The sequence below is a fragment of the Mustela nigripes genome, chromosome 11 (assembly GCF_022355385.1).
Source record: "Mustela nigripes isolate SB6536 chromosome 11, MUSNIG.SB6536, whole genome shotgun sequence".
Taxonomy (NCBI): domain Eukaryota; kingdom Metazoa; phylum Chordata; class Mammalia; order Carnivora; family Mustelidae; genus Mustela; species Mustela nigripes.
The window spans coordinates 7612268-7625982 of NC_081567.1; the positions used below are offsets into that span (position 1 = coordinate 7612268).

Here is a 13715-nt window from a genome sequence, read left to right on the forward strand (position 1 = left end):
CCCACGCTTCTGTAGACCGCCACACATGCCACTGGGAGGTTGTTCTGTGTCCCCCTAGACTCTGAGGTGGGATTCCTAAACCTTCGGAGTGGGCTTAGAGCCTGGAAGGCAAAAGAGAATGGCCAACATCTACCACAGAAGGTATTCTGACTGTCCAGACTCTTAGAACAGTACATGGTAAGGTCCAAGCTGCTCAGTTAAAAAAACAAACAAGTTGGAGTGCCTGGGTGGCTCAGTGGGTTGAGCCTCTGCCTTCTGCTCAGGTCATGGTCTCAGGGTCCCGGGATCAGGCCTGCATCGGGCTCTGCTCAGCAGGAAGCCTGCTTCCCTCTCTCTCTCTCTGCCTGCCTCTGCCTACTTGTGATCTCTCTCTCTGTGTGTCAAATAAAATAAATAAATAAATAAATAAATAAATAATCTAAAAACAAACAAAAATCAAAGATGGCTATAAATAACATCACTGGGGAACTATGGACTACTCAAAGAATATGCAAAAAATGGGTGTGGAGGCACCTGGGTGGCTCAGTTGGTTAAGCATCCAACTCTTGATTTTGGCTCTGGTCATGATCTCAGGGTCATGGGATCGAGGCCCACCTTGGGGTCTGCGCTCAGCATAGAGTTTGCTTGTCCCTCTCCTTCTGTGGCTCCTCCTCCTCTCTCTCTCTCTCTCTCAAATAAAAAAAAAATGTGTTTTTTTAAAATGGGTGCAGAGGGCATCACAACAGGGAGAAATACAGAGCATAAACTCACAGAGAGGAAAGACTTCAGGCCACCCCTCCAACCACCCCAGGAACCACCGCCTACAACCAGAAGAGGACAGACTTGGGGAGGTGTCAGTATGGTTTGTAGGGTGACAATACAAACGTCATCACTTATGAAGGTCAATCTCCCCTTTAACCCTCCAGACTTATCTTTGACTCTTCCTCTTTGTGCCTGGATTCCCAAAGATGATCTTCCAACCCTCCATTTATCCTTTCAAATTGTCCCCTGTTTTGCTATAAGATTAACTTTCTTTTTTTTTTTAAAGATTTTATTTATTTATTTATTTGACAGAGAGAGAGAGAAAGGGAGAGCACAAGCAGGGGTAGCACAGGGAGAGGGAGAAGAAGACTCCCCACCAAGATGGGAGCCCAACCTGGGGCTCGATCCCAGGACCCTGAGATCATGACCTGAGCTGAAGGCAGATGCGCTTAACCACTGAGCCACCCAGGTGCCCTAAGATTAACTTCCTTAAAAACCGTTCTCACCAAGTTATCCACCAACTCAGGCAACCATAACAACTCCCAACTGCCCACTGCCTCAAATCTGAACTCCTCTGCAGACACAAGCCCAATTGGATCCACCAGCTCAGATTTTCTACGTTTAGCAAAGAGATCCAGTCCACCGTCTTCAGACTGGTTTGAACCACCTGAAGTGTAGGACTCGGCAAGAGCAAAACCCATATTTCTAACAATTCTCTCCTGAATCCTCTTTTCTGCAGTGAGGCATACCGCACGGAGACAAGGAATTCTAGAAAGTATCAGCTTTCCAAGGAGTGTAGGAGTTCACATCTCTAGAGCTTCCAAATTTCCAAGAGCTGTTGCTCAGCTCACTGCTTTACCTCTCTGCTTCACGGCTCTTTAATTCCTTATCTACAACCTTCCTCTCCCCCGACACCCCAGGCACACATATCCTTTCATTCCTTATGCCATCTCCTTTCCTTCTTTTCACTCTGTGATGCTTTACCCTTCCTGATGCCAACAGCTGGCTTTATTGATCTTATTTTTGACCTAAACAAATTTAAAAAAGAAAAGAAAAGAAAAGAAAAAACAAGACAGTCCAATCAATGTCTCCGTCATTGGTAAGCTGAAGGTCTACACAGAGGAGAACAGGAATTGACAAAGAGGAAAAAGAAAGAGTAGAAGCAAGAAGTTGAGAAAGGGAGAAAGTAAGCAAGTATACCGACGAGTGTTGGCCATGTGCCGGATACTTTCTGTACAGCCTCAAAACAACCCTGCAAAGCAGGTATGGCCACCCTCAGTTTTCCAATAAGGATACTGAGGGCTAAATGACTCATCTGAAGCCACACATCCAGTAAGGGTCAGAGACGAGACCGTATCCCAGGCGAATTAGGCCCCCTGTTCTTGCAACGAGAGCATATTAATTCATATCCAAGAGTAAGAAAAAAAAAAAAAGAGCATAAAATGGAGACGGGTGAGACCTTAGCAACAATTGCTTCAAGTGCTATTCAGAAATAATAACATCATTTTCGACCTGACAAAAGGGAAGGGGTTCTCTTACCCCGACCTGCCAATTGCTTCACTCCACCGCGAGGAAGCACGCAGGCACAGGTGCGCATGCTCACCCGCGCACGCCGCCGGCCCGAAAGCCTCATCTAATTCACTAATTCACAGCCTCATCTTTGCCCTGGCGTCCCGGTTACATCTGTCCTTTTTCAGTTTCGACCCGTGCTGCCCTTTTAGGAGGCTCTGTATTTCTTCCCGTTTTGCCTTCATTCATGCCCGCTCCCTTCTCCGCACATCCCTTTCCTATCAGCACCCCCCCTTTTTTTTTAAAATCTCCCATCTCCCTCATGACCTACACACTTCCCTCACTTCAGGTGGGCGCCGCATCGAGCAGGTTCTCGGTACATCTCTCTTTGGGCTCCATATTTATGTCAACCCCCGCCGCCCCCCACCACCACCACCACGCTTCGTCTGGTCTTCCTCAAGCCCTCAAGTCAGGACTCCTTCCCCACGTCCGGTTCCCGCCCTGCGCCCTCTCCATCGCCCCCGCGCCCCCCTCAGTCGTCCCTGTTTCCCCACAAACTCCACCAGTCGTCCCCTCCACCTCTCACCCCCTTTCCCGCCTTTTCCCCGCAAGGTTCCGAAGCGCGAGGACCTCATTGTCCTCCTCCCCCATCTTCCAACCTGCCCACCAGACGGCCTTGTTACCATGACGACAGAGCTACTCACAGCTGAAGTCGAGGACCTGGTTGCCATGGCTTCCGCATCTCCGCCTCCAGCCCCGCCCGCGCGCGCCGCAGAGCTGGCGCCTGCGCCGTACGCCTCTGGAAGGGCCTCGGAGCCGGGGCGGGACGGGGCGGGGCTTCAAACGAGAGGGAGGGAAGGAGGAGATAGGTTAAGAAAGGGAGGGGAGCTGGCGCGTACGGTGGCCGAAGAGGGACGCGCCGAGCCGGAGGCTGCAGGATGGTAGGCTGTGTGGAGAGGGAGGGGAGGGGGAACCGAGGGGCGTGGGCTGCACCTGCGGGGGTCCTTGGGGGCCGCCCTCTGTGGGGGCCGCCCTCTCTTCCTCCCGTCCTCGGAGGCCCCGCTTCCCCGGGCGGGTGGGCCAGACGGCCTCGCAAGGAAGAGCAGCTGGAAACGGCTTTAGGGAGAAGGGACGGGGAATGGGCGCATTTGGGGGGCAAGAGGGGACTGACTAGGGGGCGGCGGAAGCGTCCCGAGCCGGGGGGTAGCGCGTGGGTGGCGGTCCAGGGGGTCCCGACCCCTGCCGCAGGAAGTCGCCGGAGGAAAAGGGGCGCGGGGGCCTGCCGGCGAAGGGAGGCGGCGGGGTTGGCGGGTCACCAAGACCCTCTGTTCCCGTGCAGCCCAGCGGAACGGCGGGCCCGGGGAGAGCGGTGTGTGGGAAGGGAGAGTTTCCGGGTCCGAGGAGTGGATGTCCTGCCTCGGTTTATCGCTCTGCTCGCCTGCAGGCTGGGTGAGGTGGGAAAGCCAAGTGGGCTCGAGGTCTTGCCCTCCGGGACCCGGGCTTCAGATCCCCGGCTCCCGTGCTCTTGGCTCTCCGCCCCCCACCCCCATCCCATTCTCTTTCCGGAGCCCAGGCCTTCCGTCTTCCTCCTGGCTTCCAGCTCCCCTGCCCCCCCAGTCTCAGGCGGAAGGGCTTCCTTGCGCCCCTCTGTTGCCCTCCTGCCACGCTAGCAGCCTGTCCCCTTCCCCACCACCAAACCCCCCTTGATTTCTCATTTAATCTCCTAAACAAGTCCAGTTTCAAACACCCACGGATCCAAGCCCTTGGTAATGCCCAGGGAGAGGAGAACTACAGGGAGAAGGAGCTAACTCCAGGGTGTAGACTGGACCCCCTGGAACTGGGAAACTGGGGGTCCATGGGGTAGTGAGGGCTGTGTACTCCTCCCCACTCTACTCAGCATGCACTTTGTTCCACAAAGCTCCAGGAACCACCCAGGATGGCAGTGTCCTAACCCAGGAACTGAGAAGGAAATAATTTCGGTCACCTGGTATCTGGAAAAGAGTGGGTGCAGGTGCATAGCTGGAGGCACCCTAAAAGGAAGAAAGACAGGACTGAGGGTGGCCAGAGGCCTGGCTGGCTGAGGAGAGAAGAGGGTGGAATTTACCCCTGGGCATACGACTGGCACTGGAGGGCAGTGCACTGGGGACATCCGCAAGGGTGTATGGCTAGGAATAGGGTGGAGAATTAAGGTAGCGTCTGCAGAGACAAAATATCCCATTTCAGCATGGTGGTGGGTAGGGGGACTACAGAAGAAAGCAGACATCTCTGTGGTTTCAGCTATGAGCTGCTTGTCACCTTACTAGGCATTTTACTGACCTTTGGAAGACAGAAGTAGGAAACAGGAGGGGAAGGAGTAATAATAGTGACACTTAAGGTGTTACTGTCCTTACCATGTGACAGGCACAATTGTGTATAGCAACTCATTTAATCCCTCCAAACAGGTAGGTAGTTTTATTACACCCATCTTACAGACCAGGAAACTGAGGCCCTGAGACATAGAATAATCGCCCGAGGCAAATTTCTCCACTACCGGAGCTGGGATTTGAACCCAAATGAGAGACTCTGAAGCTCTGACATGCCCCAGAAGGAAAGGCACCTGCTGTTGGGCATACCCAGAGTTGACTCCCAAGGGCTGCTGTTTGAACCCCTTGGGAGCTGTGAATAGAGAAGAGTTAGAGACATTTGTGGGACGCATCCGTAGCTGTGTTTCTGGAGTAAACAAATTCAGAGAACCAGATCTCTGACCCTCAGCTCTGCCCCTTGCCCCTAGATGCGATTCATGCTGCTGTTCAGCCGGCAGGGGAAGCTGCGGCTGCAGAAATGGTACCTGGCCACATCAGACAAGGAGCGGAAGAAAATGGTCCGGGAGCTTATGCAGGTTGTTCTGGCTCGCAAGCCCAAGATGTGCAGCTTCCTGGAGTGGAGGGATCTCAAAGTCGTCTATAAGAGGTGACTCGCCATCTCCTTTCCATAGCTGTCCGGATCCTGCCAGAGGGGGGTCTGGCAGTGGGTTCAAACAGCTGAGCAATGAGGTCAGGGAGAACTGGGAGCTAAGGCCATCTGGAGGGCAGTGAGGAACTCTAGCTTCCTTTACTCTCCAAACTTACCTGGAAGAAATTCCGGTTCCCCACTTGTTTCACTCATGCCTGACACCTACCTCTGTCACCAAGGCCTTATCCTGTCCATCACATGTGTCCCTTGCAGCCTCATTCAACAATAATAGATCCTGCACCGCCTCTCCCCAAACACATGCACGCGCGCGCGCGCGCGCGCACACACACACACACACACACACACACACTCTGTCCAGTTCCTTCTCTGAGCAGGTGAATTAGTTGGCTCAGGTTTTTGCTGAGTCAAACTGAACAGGTCAGAGGGTAAGAGGGAAAGAGCTTGCATGTTTGTCTCTATCTTGTGAGAGCCACCAAGAGGCAGAGTGAGTTGTTACTATTTGCATACCCTGGGGCCACCCCGCCTGTGTCCAGTAGGGACACAGACCCAGCCTGTGTCCAGAAGGGACACGGACCCTGTGCTGGAAATAAATAAGGAGAAATGGGAGGTTTGGGCGCACAGAGCCTGCGTCCTAAAGCAGGCCCAGCAGCCCCTCCAGCAACCCCGCTTGTGCCCCTACCTGCAGATACGCCAGCCTCTACTTCTGTTGCGCCATCGAAGGCCAAGACAATGAGCTCATCACGCTGGAGCTGATCCACCGGTACGTGGAGCTCCTGGACAAGTACTTCGGCAGCGTAAGTCCCCCCACCCGCCCTGTCTGTACCCAGCAGTCCTCTCTTTCTACCAAACCCAGTCTCTGCCTGGAAGGTTTGGGAGAGGCCAAGTTGGAACAGTGAGAACAGTAATTAATTCCCCTCTTTAAGCCTTAAGCCTATTAGCCATATCCCTTAATCAGCCTGGGGCGGGGCGGGGGGGGTGGTGTTGGGTATGCACCAGATTCTGCCACTCAGTATATCTAGAGCTGAGCTCTGAGGTCTCACAGAAGGACAGACCCCACATTTCAGATTTTATCAGTGGCTCCTGACCTTGACTTTGCATTGGAATTTTCTGGAGAGTTGATTTTTTCTTTTTTTAAATTAGTGATGTCCGGGTCCCATGCCCAGCAAGTCTGGATTTACTGATCGGCAGGGGAAAGAGGGAATAGGCCAGGCATGGACTGTCAGCTCAGACCTTAGACGGGGAGAAGGAACAATTTCCTCATTTGTATTCCAAATTAACAGTTTACAAAGCGCTTTCAGGCTCTCGTGTCTGCTCCTCATTTTATCTTGTGAGTAGGTGGTGTTATCTCAATTTTGCGATGAGAAACCAGACGCAGAGAAATGAAATGTCATGTCCATCTAGCGGCGTAGTGGCAGAGCCCTGCTTGGCGCTCAAGTCTTTCCGCCCGTGATCCAGAATCTCCTCCTTCTCAGCCCCGTAGCGCCCAGGGAGGGAGGCTAGCCTGGCCCCAGGAGGGAAACAATGACACAGATTTTGGGGGGAAGGCAACAGGACTCACAGTAGGGTAGATTAGGGCAACTTGTTTTTCATGTTCACAGAGAAAGAGACTAGACAAGGAGAAGAAAAAATTAAACCGAGTACTAAGGCTTTGGGGTTCAGGGGTTCATAGGCCTGGGGCAGGAGCGTGAGGTGGGAGCAGTGGTCACAAAGAAGACTGTGTTGCTGTGAGAAGAAAAGAGGGTGGGCGGCTAGGCTACCGGTGGGGTGGGAATGCACCTTGACATTCAACTCTGCCTTCTCCCCGTCCCCCCCCAGGTGTGCGAGCTGGACATCATCTTCAACTTTGAGAAGGCCTACTTCATCTTGGATGAGTTTCTCATGGGGGGTGATGTCCAGGACACTTCCAAAAAGAGTGTGCTGAAGGCCATCGAGCAGGCCGACCTGCTGCAGGAGGTATGGGCCCAGGACAGTGAGGAGGAGGAAGAGTGCCATGGCACAGGGGGCCCTTCCTTCCCTGGACACCTCGCCTGCCAGCCGCAGCTGCCACCTTCTGGCTGCCAAGGGAGCCCCCCTCTCTGTGGCGTCTGGCCCCCATGGCGCCCGGTTGGCCAGCTTGCCCTCAAGCGCTGACTGACTGCTCAGGGTGGGAAGTCAGGGTGGCCGGCAGCCCTCCTGTGCCCGCTCTTCCTCCTTCTCCCGAGACCCAGGGTGTCTCGTCCCAGCCAGATCTCCTTGGTCCCATACTTCTCTTGGCATTTGGGGTTGCTTAGGGAACCGGAGAGGGGCCCATGATAGGTAATTCTTCTTTCCTGGTGTCTCATGGAGGTGGGGGGCCCCTCCCCCCTTTTTTGGTAACAGCACACACACACCCAAAAGCCTCTGCTCCTCAGAAGCAAGGGGCTATGGGGATTTGGGGGTTGGGGTAGAGGGTGCCTGGCTGTTGGTTCTCTGCTCTCTGACGCCCCCGCCCTCGCCCCATTACTGCCTGCCCCCTCTCTGCTGTGCCACTGCTGAGACTTGGTGCAGGGAGATGAGTCACCAGAATCTGCAATGACAAGCAAGCTGGCCTGGGCTGGCTCTGAGGAGGGGGAGAGATGGGGGCTCTTCTCTGCAGTAGGAGAAAGGGCAGGATTGAACTTGGCACCTCACTGGTCCAGCTTCCCCTTCACACACACACACACACACACACACACACACAGACACATGCACGTGCCCTGGCACACACACCCACCCCTGTTACTAGTGCGCTGCTCAGACCCTAATGACTCATTTCTCTGCAGTCTGGTTCACCTTCCCTCAGGGACCTGATGCCAATTTATTACTCCCTGCCCCCACTCTGAATCAAAGGACCCAACCATCTGGCACCCCCAGCCTCCAGAAAGCAGGGTTCCCACCCCTCAGTCCCGTCTTCACTCCCTTCTGCCTCAGAGACGGAGCGCCCCCTGCTCCCCAAGCTTCTGGTTTGGGGTTCTCTGGGTGGCAGCAGACCCCACCTGGAACCCCTCCTTGCCACAGTTGGCTCTAGGGGGCGGGACCCTGGAGACTGGGGACTGGAGACTGTCCCAGCTTTGAGCTCACATTGGCTTTTCTCTCCCCCCCCCCCCCCGTCTCTCTGTGCCCCCCCCCCCCCCCCGCCGTGATTGTCATTGTCTTGCCCACCCCGCTCTCCCTCATTCCCTGTCTGCCTCTCCTGGTGTCTCTGCGTCACCCTCTGTCTGTCTCTGCCTCAGGAAGATGAGTCGCCCCGCAGTGTGCTGGAGGAGATGGGGCTGGCATAGCCCCCCACCCCGCCTGGGCCCGTGGAGCTGTGGGGAGCTGGTGGAGAGGCAGGGCACGAGGGCCCCCTTTCTTGGTGGGACCCAGCCACCCCTCCTCTGCTGCCTCACCTTCTTCTGGAGTGAGCCGTGGGCTCAGGACCCTCAAACATTCCTTCCCTCACCTCTGTCTCCTCTTTCCCCTTTCCCCAACGAAGGTTTTAGGAGCTAGGAGGTAGGAAAATGTGACCAAAATGGGGGTGCTATTTGGCTTTCTTTCCCTGCCTTTGAAGATCTAATGTTACCCCAGACTTTCTCCCCTTTGTTAAAACTGTAAATATATAAATACGTCAGGTTAAAGGGAAAAGGTTTTCAGGGCTCTTCTCTTCTCCCTTGCCCCATAACCTACCTCCACCGTGCCCCAGTAGCCAGCTAGGGCAGCCCCTCTGCCTGGGATGGGGTGGGGGGATTTCTGAATACTGAGAGGGAAGACCTTTCCCCTCATCTACCCTCCTCCTCCTCGGCCACTGCGGGGACTCTGTCCAGTGCCAGGGGAGGAACAACATGGTTAATTTTTTTCTAACCTTGCCACTTTGCGGGAAGTGAGGGCTGGGGGAAGGGCAGGCTCTAGGGAGACTGTCCCTCCTTCACTCCATGTTTTGGGTGAGGCAGGAGCTAAGCTCCAGAGAGGAGCTAAGGGGTGGGGTGTGGGAAGCGTCTGACTTTGTTTCCTTTCCTCTGAAATAAAAGGAAAAGCGTTTCTGGACTTTGTTTGCTTGGGCTCTGTGAAGGAAGGAAAGGCCTCTGGGATCAGTCAGAAGGGGACGGGAGCTAGGACTGCTGGTGTTAAAGGGAAAAAAACAAACACATAGAGGACCTCCGGTTCAATTTGAATGATAATGAATATTTTTAGGATTCGTGTCCTATGAAAATACATCCGTCATTTATCCAAAGTGGAAATTTAACCCGTGCTGAGCGCCCTTATTCCAATCGGATTTGTGAGCTCAGTGCCTCTCCGAACTTGGTACCTCCAGCTCCCTGGCCACCTTCAGCCAGGGACGAGCAACTCCTAGGGACACGGTTTCACTCCTGGAAGGGTTCCTTTGTGGAAGATTTCATTCAGCTGCTTTAGTTTTATTTGGAGAGAGGAATCAGGGGGTCAAGGGTATAGCCAACCCTGTATGCTTACCAAAGGGTTGAGGAGTGGCTGAAAGCAGGGTGTTTCTGTAGCTGGAGGCCCCTCCTCCCTGTATGTTGTAAAATACACAAGACCAGGGAATTTAGGTGTCCGGGGAAGGAGGAGAATGGTGAGGTTGGAATTGGGCTGTGGAGCCACCGGCCAAAGAGGCTGGAGGGTCATGGCTAGAAGAAGCTTCTAAGTGGCCTAGGGACCCTCCGCCACGGCGACCGGCCACCACCACCACCCCTGCTAGGCTGGAAGTGCAATTTGGGCTTTCTTCGTAGATATGGGCCATATTCTACTCTGAAATGCGGCTGAAAGCGGTTCCACCACCCTGGCTTTTGAACAGGAGGCGAGGGGTGTTGTGGCCGGCGCTTCCCTCACCGCCCCTTGGGAAGGACCACGGAGGCCCAAGGGGACGGGTGAATAACGGAGAACAAAGTCCTAATAAAATAGTCACTTTTATTTCTTAGCAAAACTATTTCCTCCGTGAGGGGTATTTACAACAGAGAAGGGAAAGAATAGGTAAATTCACAGCGATCTGGAGAGGGTGGAGAGGCTCCTTGGAGGCCCAAAGGGCAGGAGACAGACACTTCTTCACACAATTAACTGGAACAGCTTTTTCCGGTTTTGGACGGGGACGTCCCGAGAGGGACTAGGTGGGGACAGAGGCCCGGTGGGGTGGGGTGGGGGATTCGCACAAACCACCCGCCGCCTGGGGTGGCCCCGGGGGGCCTCCTTGAGTGAGTCTAGGGTGTTCGGGCTTGGAATCCGGGAAGCGGTCTGACGGGTCCCGGCGCAGCCCGGGGGCGGGGCGACCCGAGGGCGGGGGCGGGGCCGGGAGGCGGCCAGGGGCGGGGCTGGGGTGCATGCAAACACCGAGAAGGGAGAGGAGAAACACGGAGGGGGGTGGCAGCGCACGCGGTAGCTGCGCACGGGGGCGGAGCCAGGGCAGGTCACGGGCGCCGGAGCAGCACGTGCTCGATATAATTCTCCAGCTCCTCCTGCTCCTGCATCCGGCGCTCCTCCGCCTCCGCCTCCTCCTGCGCGCGCCGCGCCTGGGCCTCCCGGTCAGGATAGTGGTGCGAAGGCGGCAGGGCGTGGTGGTAGTGGCGGCGGCGCGAGGCAGCGGGCGGCTGCAGTGTCCGCGGCCGGATATAATTGGGAAAAGGGTGGTAGGGCCCGGGGGGAAACAACTCGTCCTCCTCGCGATCCCAGGGCGGGAGCACCTCGTTCCAGTCGGGCAGCTCCTCGCGGGCGGGGGCGGGGACAGGGGGCGGGGGCTGCGGGGAACGGACGTGGGTGGGGGCGGGGGCGGCCCGGGGGTGCGGCACGGGCTCGGGAGGGGCGTTCTTCTTCCGCTTCCGCTTCTCCTCCACCTCCTCGATGATGCTGACCACGTCGTCCGCTGGCAGGTGGAGTTTGGTGGACAGCTCAATGAGGCTGTCGATCGTCTGAGGGTCCATCTCTTCATCGTCGTCGTCCTCCTCCCCGCCCTCCTCTGCCCCCTCAGCCTCCTTCCGACGGTGGCCGGGCATCTCTTCCTGGGAGCGCTTGTCTTCGGCTCCGGCTTCCCCGTCCTCCTCCTCCGCGAACAGCAGCGCGTTCTGCCGCGCCCTCTCAGCCTCCTCCGCCTCTGCCTCCGCCTCCGCCGCCTCCTCATCCTCTTCCCCCACCCTCTCTGCCCCGCCGCGTCTCTCCTGCTCCGCCTCCGCATCCTCCCTCTCGCTCTCTCGCTCCTCCTCCTTCTCCTGCAGCCCCCGACCCCCAAGGCCTCGCTGCCGGGCCCCGCCCTGCAGCAAATACTGGAGCAGCAGGTCGGAGGCGAGGTCTGCCAGCCGCTCTTCCTGCGCCGCGGCCTGCCGTGTGGCCTCTGCCTGCCGCCGCCCGGCCTCTACCTGCGCCAGCCCTTGCTGTAGAAGGCGCTCCCCCGCCTCAGAGCCGCCCAGGAGTGAGCTCTCCGGACGGCGCGCCTTGGGGAAAGGGGCACCCAGGCTTTGGTACGCCTTGGATAGGGGTGCCAATGCCTCACCTAGATGTGTTTTGGGGGAGGACACTCCTTCCCCGAACTGGTGGGCTTCAGGAAGGGGCCCACTCTCCGGCATACGCGCCTGGAATTGAGGGGGAGCAGGGGGTGGCAGGGGCGCGCGCTCCGGGACTCGCGCCTGGAACTCTCCCCACGAAGCGCGCCACACGCGCTCCGGCCCGGGGCTCTCCAGGTTGACTCGGGTCAGCGTGTGCGTGCGAGTTTCCGTCTCTGCTGCCGCTGTCTCTTGCTGGCGCTTGGCGTTGCTCGGACTGAAATCTCGCAGTTCCTGGAGCAGGGAAGCTAGCGCCTCGAGCTCTTCGGAGGGGTCGCCAGCCTCGGGACCATTCTCCTGAGTCTGAGCGCGAGGCGGGGCCGCAGGTGCCTGGGTCTCTGGCGCCGGGAGGCTGTGGGTCTGGCTGCGCACGGTCTCGGTCAGCAGAGCTTCTGCTGCTTCTTCCTTTGGCTCCTGCTGGGAGCCGCCGGGCGCCGGAGGCGAGCCCGGGCGGTCAAGTGCCTGCAGCAGCACTGCGGCCAGCGCCCGGGGATCCACGCCCTGGAAGAGCTCTCCCTCGTCCTGAGGCTCAGAATTTCGAGCGGCTCGGACCTCTGGGGCGCTAACATCCTTCGGCCCGGGCACTGCGTCCCCAGCTACCGGCTCTTTATGTTCAGAGCTGAGGGGAGGTGGCTGCGCCTCAGGGTGCCCCGGGGGCGCTGCTCCCAACCCCTTGATCAGTAGAAGGAAGCAGAAGAGGGTGGAAGCCGGCAACCTGAGCGATTTCATGACCAAAGGACTGCCGGAGACTGTGAAAAATAGAAGGGACCAAAGAAAGAGAGGGTTTCTGTAAGAATTTTCCGCTCTCTGATTCTATATCCCCTTCCCCCACCTTTAATCAGGAAATCCAGGGCTTCCCTCATCCCCCTAACCTTACCCAGAAGAGGGACCTTTAGGTGCAAAGGAGAGAGATGTTGTGCCGATCTCTGGAGTCGTGTAAATGGGAAAACGCCCGCAACCCTCGCTCCCCCCAGTGCCTCCTCGCCCCCTTGCCTAAGCCATCTCACTGCCAGCGCCCACGTACTAAGCAGCTAAGATAAGGGGGGGAAAATCTCTGCTCCCTCCCCACAGGACTCCCCGGATGGTGCGTGGGCGACTTCAGCAGCAAGAGAAAAGCGGCGACTCCCCCATTTACCAGGGACCCTTACCGGGGGCTCCCCGCTGTGTTTTTAACACCCCCATCCGGGAGGAGAGAGAACCCTCCCTCACGCCCACGGCTGCCGAGGGTTTGAGGGATGGACAGCGGAGTATTTACCAGCTGGTGTCACGATGCGGGAGGTGGAGAGGAGGGTCGGGTCGGGGCGGGGTGGGGACAGGGGAAGATCGGGACGCGTCCGCCTCGGCTCCGAGCAGTGGCTGGGATAGGAGCGACGGTCGATTTCTGGCGTCCAGTGGGTTGGGCTCAGCTGGGTCCGCGCGGCTCTGGGAGACTCGCTCGTTCCGGCTTCAGCACGCTGGACAGCGCCCGCGCCGCTGCCGCCTTATAAAGGGGAGAGCGCAGGGTCACGTGGGATAGCCCCGCCCCATTGACGTCAATGTTCATTCATGGGGAAGCGGGCGGGCGCCTCGAGGTGGGGGGCAGCCCAGTGATTGGAGAAGGTGTTCTTCTCCCGGCCTGCGCCTGCGCGCCGGGAGCCTCGGCTGGAGGGGCGTGCGCTAGCTTAGCACCGGGGAAATGAATGAATGAATGAATGAATGAAATCGCCGGGGCGGGCGGGGCAGGGGGCTATGAATGAATGAAGGAGGGACGAGGAGAAAAGGATGAATGAATGAATGTGAGAATGAATGGAAGGGTGAATGCTGAGATGCTCCAAGGCGGGAGGGTGGGTTACAGAGCAACTTGCAGCTGCGGGAGCCCGCGTCGCTGAGCCGAACAGAATGGGGGCACTCCCAGGGTCTGACTGGGCATCAGTAGGTGATCCATACTGGGGAGGGGGAGGGTAAAGATTCCAAAGCCGAGGAAGGGGCTGGACTACCCACCCCCCGACAGCACGCACG

At 57.3% G+C, this 13715-nt stretch overlaps 2 protein-coding genes across 2 annotated transcripts; one reads left to right on the plus strand and one right to left on the minus strand.

Moving 5' to 3' along the window:
- Positions 1–3089: 3089 nt before the first annotated feature.
- AP1S1 (adaptor related protein complex 1 subunit sigma 1) lies at positions 3090–9222 on the plus strand. The gene is made up of 5 exons (XM_059414602.1): positions 3090–3191; positions 5021–5199; positions 5888–5996; positions 7018–7155; positions 8433–9222. The coding sequence occupies exons 1-5, from the start codon at positions 3189–3191 to the stop codon at positions 8478–8480; spliced, it is 477 nt and encodes a 158-aa protein (XP_059270585.1). The 5' UTR covers positions 3090–3188; the 3' UTR covers positions 8481–9222.
- An 856-nt stretch (positions 9223–10078) lies between these two features.
- VGF (VGF nerve growth factor inducible) lies at positions 10079–13196 on the minus strand. The gene is made up of 2 exons (XM_059414603.1): positions 12973–13196; positions 10079–12466 (listed from the first exon to the last, which is right to left on the minus strand). Exon 2 carries the CDS (start codon positions 12444–12446, stop codon positions 10593–10595), a length of 1854 nt encoding a protein of 617 aa, XP_059270586.1. The 5' UTR covers positions 12447–12466; positions 12973–13196; the 3' UTR covers positions 10079–10592.
- Between the last annotated feature and the right edge of the window lie 519 nt (positions 13197–13715).

Coding starts and splice junctions, on each gene's coding strand:
- AP1S1 (XM_059414602.1), top strand. Junction 5,997..7,017: donor TGGACAAGTACTTCGGCAGC/GTAAGTCCCCCC, acceptor GTCCCCCCCCAG/GTGTGCGAGCTGGACATCAT. Junction 7,156..8,432: donor AGGCCGACCTGCTGCAGGAG/GTATGGGCCCAG, acceptor TCTCTGCCTCAG/GAAGATGAGTCGCCCCGCAG.
- VGF (XM_059414603.1), bottom strand. CDS start 12,446: ATGAAATCGCTCAGGTTGCCGGCTTCCACCCTCTTCTGCTTCCTTCTA.